Below are 11,969 nucleotides of genomic sequence, written 5' to 3'. Positions count from 1 at the left end.
TACTGATGGGGTTTTGGTATAGGTGTCCTTCCTGTTTGATAGTTTTCCTTCTGACAGTCAGGACCCTCAGCTATAGGTCTTTTGGAGATTGCTTGAGGTCCACTCCAGACCCTGTTTGCCTGGGTATCAGCAGCAGAGGTTGCAGAAGATAGAATATTGCTGAAAAACGAGTGTACCTGTCTGATTCTTACTTTGGAAGCTTCCTCTCAGGGGTGTACTCCACCCTGTGAGGTGTGGGGTGTCAGACTGCCCCTAATGGGGGATGTCTCCCAGTTAGGCTACTCAGGGGTCAGGGACCCACTTGAGCAGGCAGTCTGTCCGTTCTCAGATCTCAACCTCCGTGTTGGGAGATCCACTGATCTCTTCAAAGCTGTCAGACAGAGTCGTTCGCGTCTGCACAGGCCTCTGCTGCTTCCCCTGTTGTTTAGCTGTGCCCTGTCCCCAGAGGTGGAGTCTACAGAGACAGGCAGGTTTCCTTGAGCCCAGAATCTCAACTACAGGTTCCTCATCCATGAGGTTGCAGGGGGAGTCCAGTGAGATCGTGTCTGCAAACAGGCTTTCAAGCTGAAAAACATTATTTCAATGTCAGCTTCTTATGGTGAGGTGATTTGTGATATGGTCTGACTCTGTGTCCCCACCCAAATCTCATCTTGTCCCATAATTCCCACATGTTATGGGAGGGACCAGGTGGGAGATGATTGAATCATGGAGGCGGGTCTTTCCTTTGCTGTTCTCATGATAGTGAACGGATCTCAGGAGATCTGATGGTTTTAAAAATGGGAGTTTCTTTGCACAAGCTCTCCTTCCCTGCTGCCATCCATTTAAGATGTGACTTGCTCCTCCTTCCCTTCTGCCATAATTGTGAGGGTTCCCCAGCCACATGGGACCATGAGTTCTCCATTAAACCTCTTTCCTTTGTAAGTTGCCCAATCTCAGGTATGTTTTTATCAGCTGTGTGAAAACAGACTAATACAATCTACTGTGACAATGCCACAGAAATTGGTTCTGTCACCAGGGGCAGTCACTATGCTGTAATTAAAGCCAGTTGAAGAAGATAGTTTCTTAAAATTGGTGAACCCATCTGTGAAACTAAGTTGTTCTATTTTGATCTACCTCATTTAAAATTCAATAATTCAAGGAAATGGGAACGACTAGACATGCATATCTTAAGGTGGTGATGATAGGCACCCTGATCCTAAAGGAAACCACAGACATATACCCCAATTAGCCACTCTAACAATAGTACCAGAACCCAGTCTTGCAAAACTAGTTTTTTTTGCGTACACACCTACACAGGGAAATAAGTTTGAATGTGGGTTCCTTTTGCCCTCCTAATGGGTCTTGATTGACTGGAAGATGAGGGATAGAGACCAAAGCAAGTCTGTAATCCAAATCTGTAGTTTCCCATAGCCACTAATCCTACTTTAAGGTTGTAAATGTGTCCCTTCAATAGAATTCTAGATTTCTCCTCATCAATTACCAACATATTACCCAATCTATAGCATCAAAATGATGTAGCAACCTGAAATTGTCTTTTTTTTTTTTTTTTTTTTTAAGGCAGAGTTTTGCTCTTGTTGCCCAGGCTGGAGTGCAGTGGCACAATCTCAGCTCACCGCAACCTCCGCCTCTCAGGTTCAAGGGATTCTCCTGCCTCAGCTTCCCGAGTACCTGGGATCACATGCCTGGCTAATTTTTGTATTTTTAGTAGAGACGGGGTTTCTCCATGTTGATCAGGCTGGTCTTGAACTCCCGACCTCAGGTGATCCACCCGCCTCAGCCTCCCAAAGTGCTGGGATTACAGGCGTGAGCCCCCGCGCCCGGCCTGAAACTGTCTGGTGTTAATGGGCTTGCTGCAGCTTCTCCCACCTTAACCATATTAATCACAGCATTGCAGGCTGTGCCTTGGCCCCATACTTGTGAGTCATAAAAGGCATTTACATCAAATCTGTGACTATATTTATACTCTCTCTTTCTGTCAGTTCAGAAGATTTAGTATCCCACTTCATGAACCTCAAAACCTAGTTTAATACTATGGAAAGTCACCTATGTCTCACTGTGCACACAAAGCCTAACTCCATAATTCAGACTTAAGGTGACAAAGGGCGGACTAGATGGAGCCTCAACACAGAAAAAGGCCGGAACGCAAAGAGTCACCCACAGACACTCAGAGTGGTGGCTAATGGGTTGAGTCTTCATTAGCCTCAACCCATCAAGTGATGCCTCATTGAAGAGGAAGCTCCAAGGTGACTGGGCATAAACACCTTATCAGGCTACAGTCTTTGCCTCCTTGTCCAAGTGGCATTCTGAAATTCATGCCTTTCATGCAGAACACACCCAACATTTGAAAAGTAACAAGATTTAGTGCTTACAGGGGCTGTTTGGTATCTTTTTCACCAAAACCAGAAGTGTTTCCCATTCACCCCGAGTGTGTGTGTGTGTGTGTGTGTGTGTGTGTGTGTGTGTGTGTGTGTGTGTATGTATAAGATACCAGATTAATTTTGTTTACAAAATATTCACATTGGAACCATGAGGTTTATTGAGAGTCCCTGGAAAATTACACCCTCCAAGCAAACATCTCATTCACCTGGGCTTTCATATCAGTGCACCGCATTCCTGGTGAGAGTTGATGAGAGGTGTATCTCTGTCCCAGCAACCTGTTCACTGTTGATGAATTAATGAAAATAAACCTGGGACTCATGTGAAGCATTTGAGCAAGTGTAATAGAAGGCTGTGAATAAGAGCTATGGATACAAATAGGTCAGACTCAAGAAGCCCGGCAGAGGTCAGATGGCCCCTTTTACAGTGGGATGCACTGTTTTGGGAATTCAGATTAACCACGATCAGACTCCCCAGACATGATAGCCATATACAAGAGAGATCTAATGCAGCCCAGCCTATAAGGTGGGTGTAAGTCTGATCATCTAACAGTAATACTAAAAATTGAGGGAGAGGACTCCATGGTTTCCTCTCCACATTACCTAGATATATTGAATAGCTGTTTGACAAACAAGCAGATTTAGATTAAACAGCCCTTTTCCAGGAAATACTCTTGAGCCTCTTCTATGCAGCTGCACCTTAGGTAAACTTATTAATTGCTTCAAATAGGTCCCTGTCTTAAATCCAAAATTCCCTGAGAATTTGGGAACTCCTCAAGGTCCCTGTCTTGAGGAGTAATTGATATTTTTCCCCTAGAAGCAGAGCCTGAGATGAGAAGTCTCATGCAAGTGCATTATTAGGGAGCCCTCTGAGGAGAAGCCGGATAGGGCAGGGGTAAGGATGTGGTCCTGGCTCCATCCTATCTTCAGCCTGAGACCACAGTGAGCTCTGGGGTCCAGCTTGCACCATGGATTCATCCCATCTTGAGGCAGGGAGCCAGACTGCAGTGGGCCCTTAGCAGCAGTTTGGTGGATGGGTGCCTGGCCAGGTAAGCAGAGGGGAGGGGATGCCCCTACACTGATGAGACCAAATCCATAGGAGCCATGCAGAGTGGCAAAAGAAGTGGTTCTCATCCCATCCTGACTTCACTAAGGACATGATGGCATGGTCGTGGGCCCCTCGCATGACCTCTCTGAACATCAGTTTCCTCATCCGTAAAATGGAAGAGTGGATGGCAGGGTTGGATTAGGTGATCTCTAAACTCCAAGCTCTGAATTGCGATAATTTCAACAAGGGAAGTGGTGGAGAGGCTTGTTGAGGAATAACTGATGTTTTTTCTATTCACAGAAGAGAATTCATTAATGTAAATATGTCCCTGAATGACCACTCCATTAAAAGCTCTTCTCTTACCTGGAATGGCACTGAATGCACAGGCAACTCTAAGAGATGGGCAGTAAAATTTCCCTGAAGGCATATATTCTAAACAGGATGGCAAGAATCTGTCTTTAAATCAAGTGTTTTGAGGGCAGTTTACCTCAAGAGAGGGTTAATACAACCAGACAACCTCATTTAACTGACCCAGGCATCAAAAGAGGCAAGAGGCTGATGTAAAGCAAAGCCAGAGGCTGTCCCTTCAAAATGATACAACCTCTATGGGGAGCAGTTTGGCAAAATTCTATCAAAATTATAAATACATTTACTCTTTGACCATGCGGTCCCCTCTCTTGAAATTTAGCCTGCAGTATGAAATGATATTTATGCAAATTTACTCACTGTGCCACTTTTTCCAAAAAAGTCCAAGACTGGAAACTACTCACTGATCCATCAATAAAGAACTAATTAACAGCAATTATGGTACCATACATACAATAGAATACTGTGCAACTGACATTATTTGGTACTGAGACCATTCTGTACTTATATGGAAATTTCTCCAGGATACACTGATCAGAGAAAAAGCAAATGGAGGAGGAATGTATTATAGAATAGTATTATATCATAAACACATATGTATATATTTAAAAAAGCATAATTCTTTTATATAAGATATGGAGATCATAATATCTATTTATGTTCACATGTATCCCTGGATGTCTAGAAGTCATTTTTGTGTACCTTAAGAACAATCTGTATAAGTGGTTACCTATAAGGGTTGACAGAGTGGAGAAATGATACAGATGAAGACAGAGGTGAGAGTGAGAGTTCTCACCTAGTGCCTTTTTATAAAATTTTCTTCTGAATTTTTTTCCAAACACCATGGGCTACTCCATAAGGAAGACAGCATCTTTTGATTAAAAAACAAAATGAAAATTTAAAGGTAGGCATCAATAAAAACTGATCACCCCAACTTCCTTTATTTCATGCTTTGGTTCGGGGATTGGCAAGTTATGGCTGAATAGTTGCCCTGTAGGGGACGGGCACGGTGGCTCACGTCTATAATCCCAGCACTTTGAAAGGCCGAGGTAGGCAGATCACTTGAGGTCAGGAGTTTGAGACCAGCCTGGCCAACATGGTGAAACCCTGTCTCTACTAAAAATACAAAAATTAGCCCAGCACGGTGGCACATGCCTGTACTCCCAGCTACTGGGGAGGCTGAGGCCCAACTTGTTTGAACCCAGGAAGTGGAGGTTGCAGTGAGCCGAGATTGCACCACTGTGCTCCAGTCTGGGCAACAGGGCGAGACTATGTCTCACAAAAAAAAAAAAAAAAAAAGTAGTTGCTACAGGAGAACAGGAGACACAGTGGCTCACGATGATGAAAGTAGTTACTATCTGGCCCTTTATAGAAAATGATTGCCAACCCCAGCTTTAAAATCTGGAGTTACTCACAAAACAGCTGTGATCACACCTACTAGTAAGCTTCTGATATCAAAGGATTTTGTCTTCTTGAAGTCAGCCTTCCTGTCCACAGATAGCTTTTGCACTTAAAAACAAAACAAAACAAAACAAAAAAACAGTGAGATACTGTACTGGTTAAGAAGAGAGCATGCACTCAGGACAGATGACCAGGTTTAATTTTGAGCTCTGTTCCTCACTACCCTGTCACCTCTGGCAAGTTAACTTTAGAATTCATTAATTTTAGAATTCTCAGCGTCTTTGTCTGTAAAATGTTGTCCCTCATAAAATTGTTTGGAAATGCCTCCCTCTTACAGTTGTTTGGAAGTTCAAGTATGCCAGTGTTGCCAAGGAGTTCAGCACAATAACTGCTGTTATTATTATCTAATATTGTGATTTTTTTAACAGGGTGATGACCAGTTAAATGTATTTGGAGAGGACACCATGGGAGGTGAGTTTTCCTTACTGATCAGATCAAAGGTGTCATTACAGTAACTTTGACCATGCCTTTTTAATTAAACATCAACTTAAGAGATAAAATATTAACAGCATCACTTTTCCCTTAGCCAGGGAGCATGATTAAGAGTAGAACTCTTTGGGTCTCTCCTGCCTCCATCCATGTAAAGAACCAAAGGGGTGCATTACTAACAGATGCATTTCCTAACTGCCCAGAGAACAGGACTCCGGAGAGGCTCAGCGAAAAGAGGATGCTCTACTGAAATATCTTTGAAACATGCTTAACACCAGGTCCCCACTGGAAGATTCAAGTATATAATAGCATCCAAAGCTCTCCCGCAAGTCCTGCAGTAAAAGCAGTTGTTAAACTTTAATTCAACATTCTTTAAACATAATTGAAACACAAAAGTCTTTTTCCTGCATGGTAGTTACTGTTCTGCCTGTACCTTTGGGACCCAACCTATCCTACACCAGGATTATACTGCTTTGTAATTTTTGTCATACTAAAAGTTTTGCAAATGGCCTGGTGCAGTGGCTCACACCTGTAATCCCAGCACTTTGGAAGGCCAAGGCAGGTGGATCACTTGAGGTCGGGAATTCAAGACCAGCCTGGCCAATATGGTGAAACCCTGTGTCTATTAAAAACACAAAACAATTTAGAAAGGCATGGTGGTGCACACCTGTAATCCCAGTTATTCAGGAGGCTGAGGCAGGAGAATTGCTTGAACCCAAGACGATGAGGTTTCAGTGAGCCAAGGTTGCATCACTGCACTCCAGCCTGGGTGACAGAGTGAGACTACATCTCAAAAAAAAAAAAAAAAAAAAAAAAGAAGTCTTGGAAAAAGTAAAAATTCCATCCATAACTAGCTATGCAAGTAACTGAAAATAGATATGATTATGTGAATTTAGGACTATCCAAAAAAGAAAAGGTTCATAATTGTCCTAAGTAAAATACCTTCTAACATTTCTACACTGTAATAAAAGTTATAATATAAGTCATGGAAATATATTTATAGTATTGATTCTAAACACATATAAGTAAGTGAGTTGGCTTTTTAAATAACCCCAGCTCTAATCCTGCATAGATCCATGAGCACAAGGTGGTAGGTAAAGTGTCATTTGATGATAATGGCAGGAGCAGTATGTGAAAATCACAGTCACCAAATGACATCATGGTGATTCATGAGGAGAGGTACAAATATATGAGCCATAACTTAGCTGTCACTTAGCTAAGTGCAAATAATCAACTTGGTCTCAACTGGGTAGGGGATGACTGATTGCCTAATAAATTTTCCCTTTTATTCTAGTTATAAAATTAACACATACTGTAGAAATTTTTTCAGGTATAAAATAAGAGCCATTTAAAATCTTATGACTTATAAATGATCATGGTTAATGTTTTGGTACATTTCATTCCAATGCATTGCCTATATATCTATTTTTACATAGTTGAGAATGCATATGTATATATAAGTATCTCCAAATGTTTTGTATATATCATAATATAAACATGTTCCCATGTCATTAAAAAACTATATACTTAATTTGTAATGACTACATTAGATGAATGTCATGTATCATCATTAATTTTAAAATAACTATTTTTGAAAACTGAAATAGGATACAATCATACCCAAAAAAATCAAAATAATAACCAGGGTCATTTTCCTGGATTGCAAATAGACTCAGAGTTCCTCAGCTTCGTAAACACAAACTCACAGGCTGGAGAACCTGAGCTGACCATCTGGTCCCACATGTTAGGAACACCAGTGTATCTGCCTTTAATAGAAAACTCCAAACAATATAAGGTGTTTCCTGTCACCATGGGTTATTCTGTAAGGAGACTGGATTTGATTTAAAAATTCATTTTGTTTGTTTGCTTTTTGTTGTGGAAACCATATGGTTTCAACGACCCCAAACTTACTTCTGTCCTCTGTTTCCAGCTCTTTCTCAGCTCTTTGTTCCCAACCCAATTCATCATGCCCCATGCTCTCTCTTTCTCAGGTAGAGCTGGGACTTCACTCAGCTAATTGTGAATTCCTACAAAATGTGGTATTGTGCATATAAATGAACTACCCCAATTTCACTAAAAAATGTTTCCTGACTGTCAGAATAATGATCTAACTTTCAAAAGTAGTTATCTATAGAAAATATGAACTGTTGTTACTCAGATAGATTTATTTTAAAAGGAAATTTTATATCACTACCTTAAATGGAAAATAACATTATTTGCTCTAAGCAGAAACTATGTTTAAAAATATTATTTTCCAGATACTCTACTTGTGTTTTAACCATCTGTATTAAAAGGAAGCTTAGCAAATGTTTTAAACATGAAATAACACCGAACTGAGATACTTAGGATGATTTAAAAGTAATTTTTTAAAATAGTTTTCTTTGTGATTCATGCTATTTAATGACATAAATTTTTGCCACCAAAAGTTGATCATGCATGTTAAAATAAAAATACCTTACCAGGATAGGGAAATAAGACTGATATGGCCAGGGTGCGGTGCTCACGCCTATAATCCCAGCACTTTGGGAGGCCAAGGCAGGGGGATCACTTGAGACCAGGAGTTCAACACCAGCCTGGCCAACATGGTGAAACCCCCGCTCTACTAAAATACAAAAGTAGTCAGGTGTGGTGGCATGCCTGTAATCCCAGCTATTCGGGAGCCTGAGACAGGAGAATGGCTTGAACCTGGGAGGTGGAAGTTGCGGTGAGTCAGGATAAAGACACTGCACTCTAGCCTGGGCAACAGAGTGAGACCGTCTCACAAACAAACAAAAAGACTGAAATGGTCATTGGTGCTTACTAATTGTAGCCTGTTCACACATTTATTCAACTTCAAGCCTTTGTTATCAAATAAAACTACAAGGTTTGGGTTTTACATAACATGAGTAAAACCAGGGCTTCAATACAGTTTTCTTGCCAATAACTTAAGTTATTTTTATTTTGAAGGTTTCATGGAAGATTTGAGAAAGTGTAAAATTATTTTCATGATTGGTGAGTAGCAGCCCTTGCATTTTCTAACAATACAATTGCTAATAATAAGAATTTGGTAGTGAAAAAGACTATTTATTTCTCACCCTATTTTGAAGTCTTTTTGGTCAAAATAGCACCCCAAGTTTTCCAGGTTCTTTCTTTCATGTATGCAGTTTTATATTGCTTTGGGATTTGTATCTTTTCAGCATGGGAAAAGCAGGACTTGAAAGAATGTCAGACTTCTGAGTTTAGCTCTACAGTAACAAAGTGCATTAAAAGGGTAAGAGGTTGTCATGGGTTAAAATCTAACACACATGTTTTCTGTTTGAACACTGACCCTCTCCTTCCTAAACTGAATGCATCAGTTGCCACATGTTCAAATATACCTCAATAGCCAGACCCTGTATTCTACACAGCAAACAGAAAAAACTGTCTAATTTGCTCTTTGCTCTAGTACAGTGAAACTTATTGATGAATTAATTGTGGGAGAAAATGTGTTTGAGGTCTACCAACATTTTCTGAGCACCCACTATGCTCAATTAATCCTTATACAATCCCATTACCTAGTCCATTCCTATTACATATCTATTATATAGACAAGAAAACTGAGAGACTCAGGAAAGTTAAGGAACTTGTCCAAGGTTATGAAGCTAATGGTGTGTGAGAGCCAGATTTCCAGTTTTCCTCATGGAAATAAAGGGAATTGGTTGTGCCGTAGTTAAAAATGCACAAAAAAGGACAAATATTATCCTTTCAAAACTTAGTACTTTTTCCTGTAATCATTCAAGGGCCTCAAAAAATTAGCACACCTACCTGTACATTTTCCAGAAAATGTCTATTTATATTCAGAAATAGTGAAAAGGTCCACACCTCCTCAATGAGTGGGAAAGGAATGGTTGTCAACACTACAGAAATATAATCAGATAAACTTAGATTCTTGCAAGTTAAAATCAGAATGCCTCCTTGGAAATCTCTGAGTAAAGTTCCCTCATTATTAGATGAGGAAACTGAGGCCCAGGGAAGTTAAGGGGTCTGATCACAGTCATTCCATTAACTGGTAGCAGGGAGGGGACCAGGGTCGCTGACTGAAATTCCTCACTCCAGGCTTCTCCCTCCTCCACACACAACTCAGTTGTGTTGGTTGTTAACCTGAATGCAAACTGTCTCACACATTCCGCCATCTGACACATGCTTATTAAATATTGAACCCCGCTGGGTAGTGAGGATTAACCGAGCTGCCATCTTAGATGAAGAGAATAATGGATATATCATTAACCTTGAAAAGTATTAGGAAGGAACCAAAGAGCTGAAATAGGGAACAGCCTGGGTCAAGTGTTCGGAGTAAAATTAGATGATTACTTTAGAGAGGGTGACTAGGGAAGGCTTCCCTAAGAACGTAACATTTAAGCAGAGAGAGAAAAGGAGAGATGAGCCCAGTGAAGGGATGAATGGGAGGTGAGAGGAGGCAAAGAGAACAGTGTGTGTCAAGCAGTGGGAATTGTTGAGACCTACCTTAGGTCCATTTGTCATCTGCTTACCTCTAGTTGACCTTAACCTTGGGAACTGGATGGACTCTTCCCACACTTAGTTTATGTTTTTTTCAGAAAGTAAAACTTTGTTGCTTATATCTCTTATTGAAGAGTAGCCCAATGTCATAATTTCAAAGGAAAATCAGTTGTGCTATGGATTACTAAAATTCCCTTTTCCACATAAATTTTAATAATCAATTTTCTTGGCATCCAGACCATACACAGAGTCTTATATTTTCTATTCAATTTTTATATTAGGAGCCACGTTAGGAAAAGGGGAGACCCTTTAAACTTGACAGCTAGGAATTCAAAGTAGGAGCCTGTATTAGTCAGAGTTCTCTAGAGGGAAGGAACTAATAGAATACATCTATACATATAGGAATTTATTAAATATTAACTTACGTGATCACAAGGTCCCACAATAGGTTGTCTGCAAGCTGAGGAGCAAGGAGAGCCAGTCCAAGTCGCAAAACTGAAGAACTTGGAGTTTGAGGGCAGGAAGCATCCAGACATCCAGACAGGGGGAGACATATAGGCTGAGAGGGTAGGCCAGTCTCTCCTTTTCACTTTTTTCTGCCTGCTTTATATTTGCTGGCAGCTGATTGGATTGTGCTCACCAGATTAAGAGTGGATCTGCCTTCCCCAGCCCACTGACTCAAATGTTAATCTCTTTTGGGAACACCCATACAGACACACCCAGGATCAATACTTTGTATCCCTCAATCCAATCAAGTTCACACTTGGTATTAACCATCACAGAGCCCTTTATTATCACATAGAAATCTGTGTTTTTAAAAATGTGGTCCAAAGAAGCTTCCAAAAATAATACAGTATGTTTTGTGGTTGTTGTTACTGTCTTGGCAGTAATATTACCTCAGACTTATCCATTGTTTAACACTCACAGTTGAACTGTGAAATGTATTGTCAAATGCCACTTCCTCTCTCTAGGCATAACTAAAGACCTCACCTGTTACTAAGTCCTGTGCCCTTCAGAAGGTCAGACAGCACAGTAGAAGATCTTTGGAATTAGACAAAGCTCGAGACCTCCAAGGGTCCATAGATCACCCTCTAAGAATTGCTGCACTGAGCAAAAGATTTTTCTTCTATCTAACCAAACTCCCCTGTATTTCAATTTACGGATCAGTCACTCTTCTGGTAAAAGAGATTTCAGCTTGCTGTTTGGGCCATAGAAGGTACAAAGCCACTGTGATACAAGGAAAAATGACTGCTCTTTTTCTAGTGTACATACTGGACTCTGAGAATTAAGGCCTTAGTTCTAAATACTTCCTTGACAGGTGGCAGAATGGTATTTTGGAACTGCTTTATTATAAGTCAGTTTAAACCTTATAAAAATATTCCAGATGTCATAGACACACCCATAGCTGTTTTGATGAGTTTTAATAATCAAAAGTCAGTTTCTTTCAGTGAAACAGTGTGGTTTTGTCTATTTGAGAAGATGGCTGAATTGTCACTTTTCAAATTATTGTCTTGGCATATACCCAAAAAACACTGGGGCTGTGGTATTAGCCAGAATCTAGGTTGACGTCCTCACTATTTGTCTTAAGATAAAATTAATACTCCTAAAGCATTCTTCCCCTGTTTTAACATATCCATTAGCTCCTTTTTGTCCACAGAAAGGTCTAGACTTCTTAGACTGGCCTTCTGGTCTTTCCCATTTCCCATCACACTCCCATGTCAATCTTTGGCTCCAGCCACGCCTGCATCCTTATTATCGCTTGAGCTTGTCGCACTTTGCCAGCACTTTCATTTGAAATGTCTTCTACCCTATTA

The 11,969-nt window shown here is 40.5% G+C and overlaps 1 protein-coding gene across 3 annotated transcripts in view; it reads left to right on the top strand.

Annotated features, from left to right (window-relative positions):
* AK5 (adenylate kinase 5) overlaps positions 1–11,969 on the top strand; it is a 307,026-nt gene that overhangs the window by 223,263 nt on the left and 71,794 nt on the right. For all 3 annotated transcript variants that reach the window (XM_017877400.1, XM_017877401.1, XM_017877402.1), the window contains exons 9-10: positions 5,619–5,661; positions 8,626–8,670. In XM_017877400.1, coding sequence (XP_017732889.1) covers positions 5,619–5,661; positions 8,626–8,670 — 88 coding nt within the window. The remainder of the gene's footprint in view (positions 1–5,618; positions 5,662–8,625; positions 8,671–11,969) is intronic.

The sequence above is a fragment of the Rhinopithecus bieti genome, unplaced genomic scaffold, assembly GCF_001698545.2.
Source record: "Rhinopithecus bieti isolate Rb0 unplaced genomic scaffold, ASM169854v2 scaffold_10654, whole genome shotgun sequence".
NCBI lineage: Eukaryota > Metazoa > Chordata > Mammalia > Primates > Cercopithecidae > Rhinopithecus > Rhinopithecus bieti.
The sequence above is the reverse complement of the archived record's forward strand: the minus strand, read 5'-3'. Positions and strand labels throughout refer to the sequence as shown.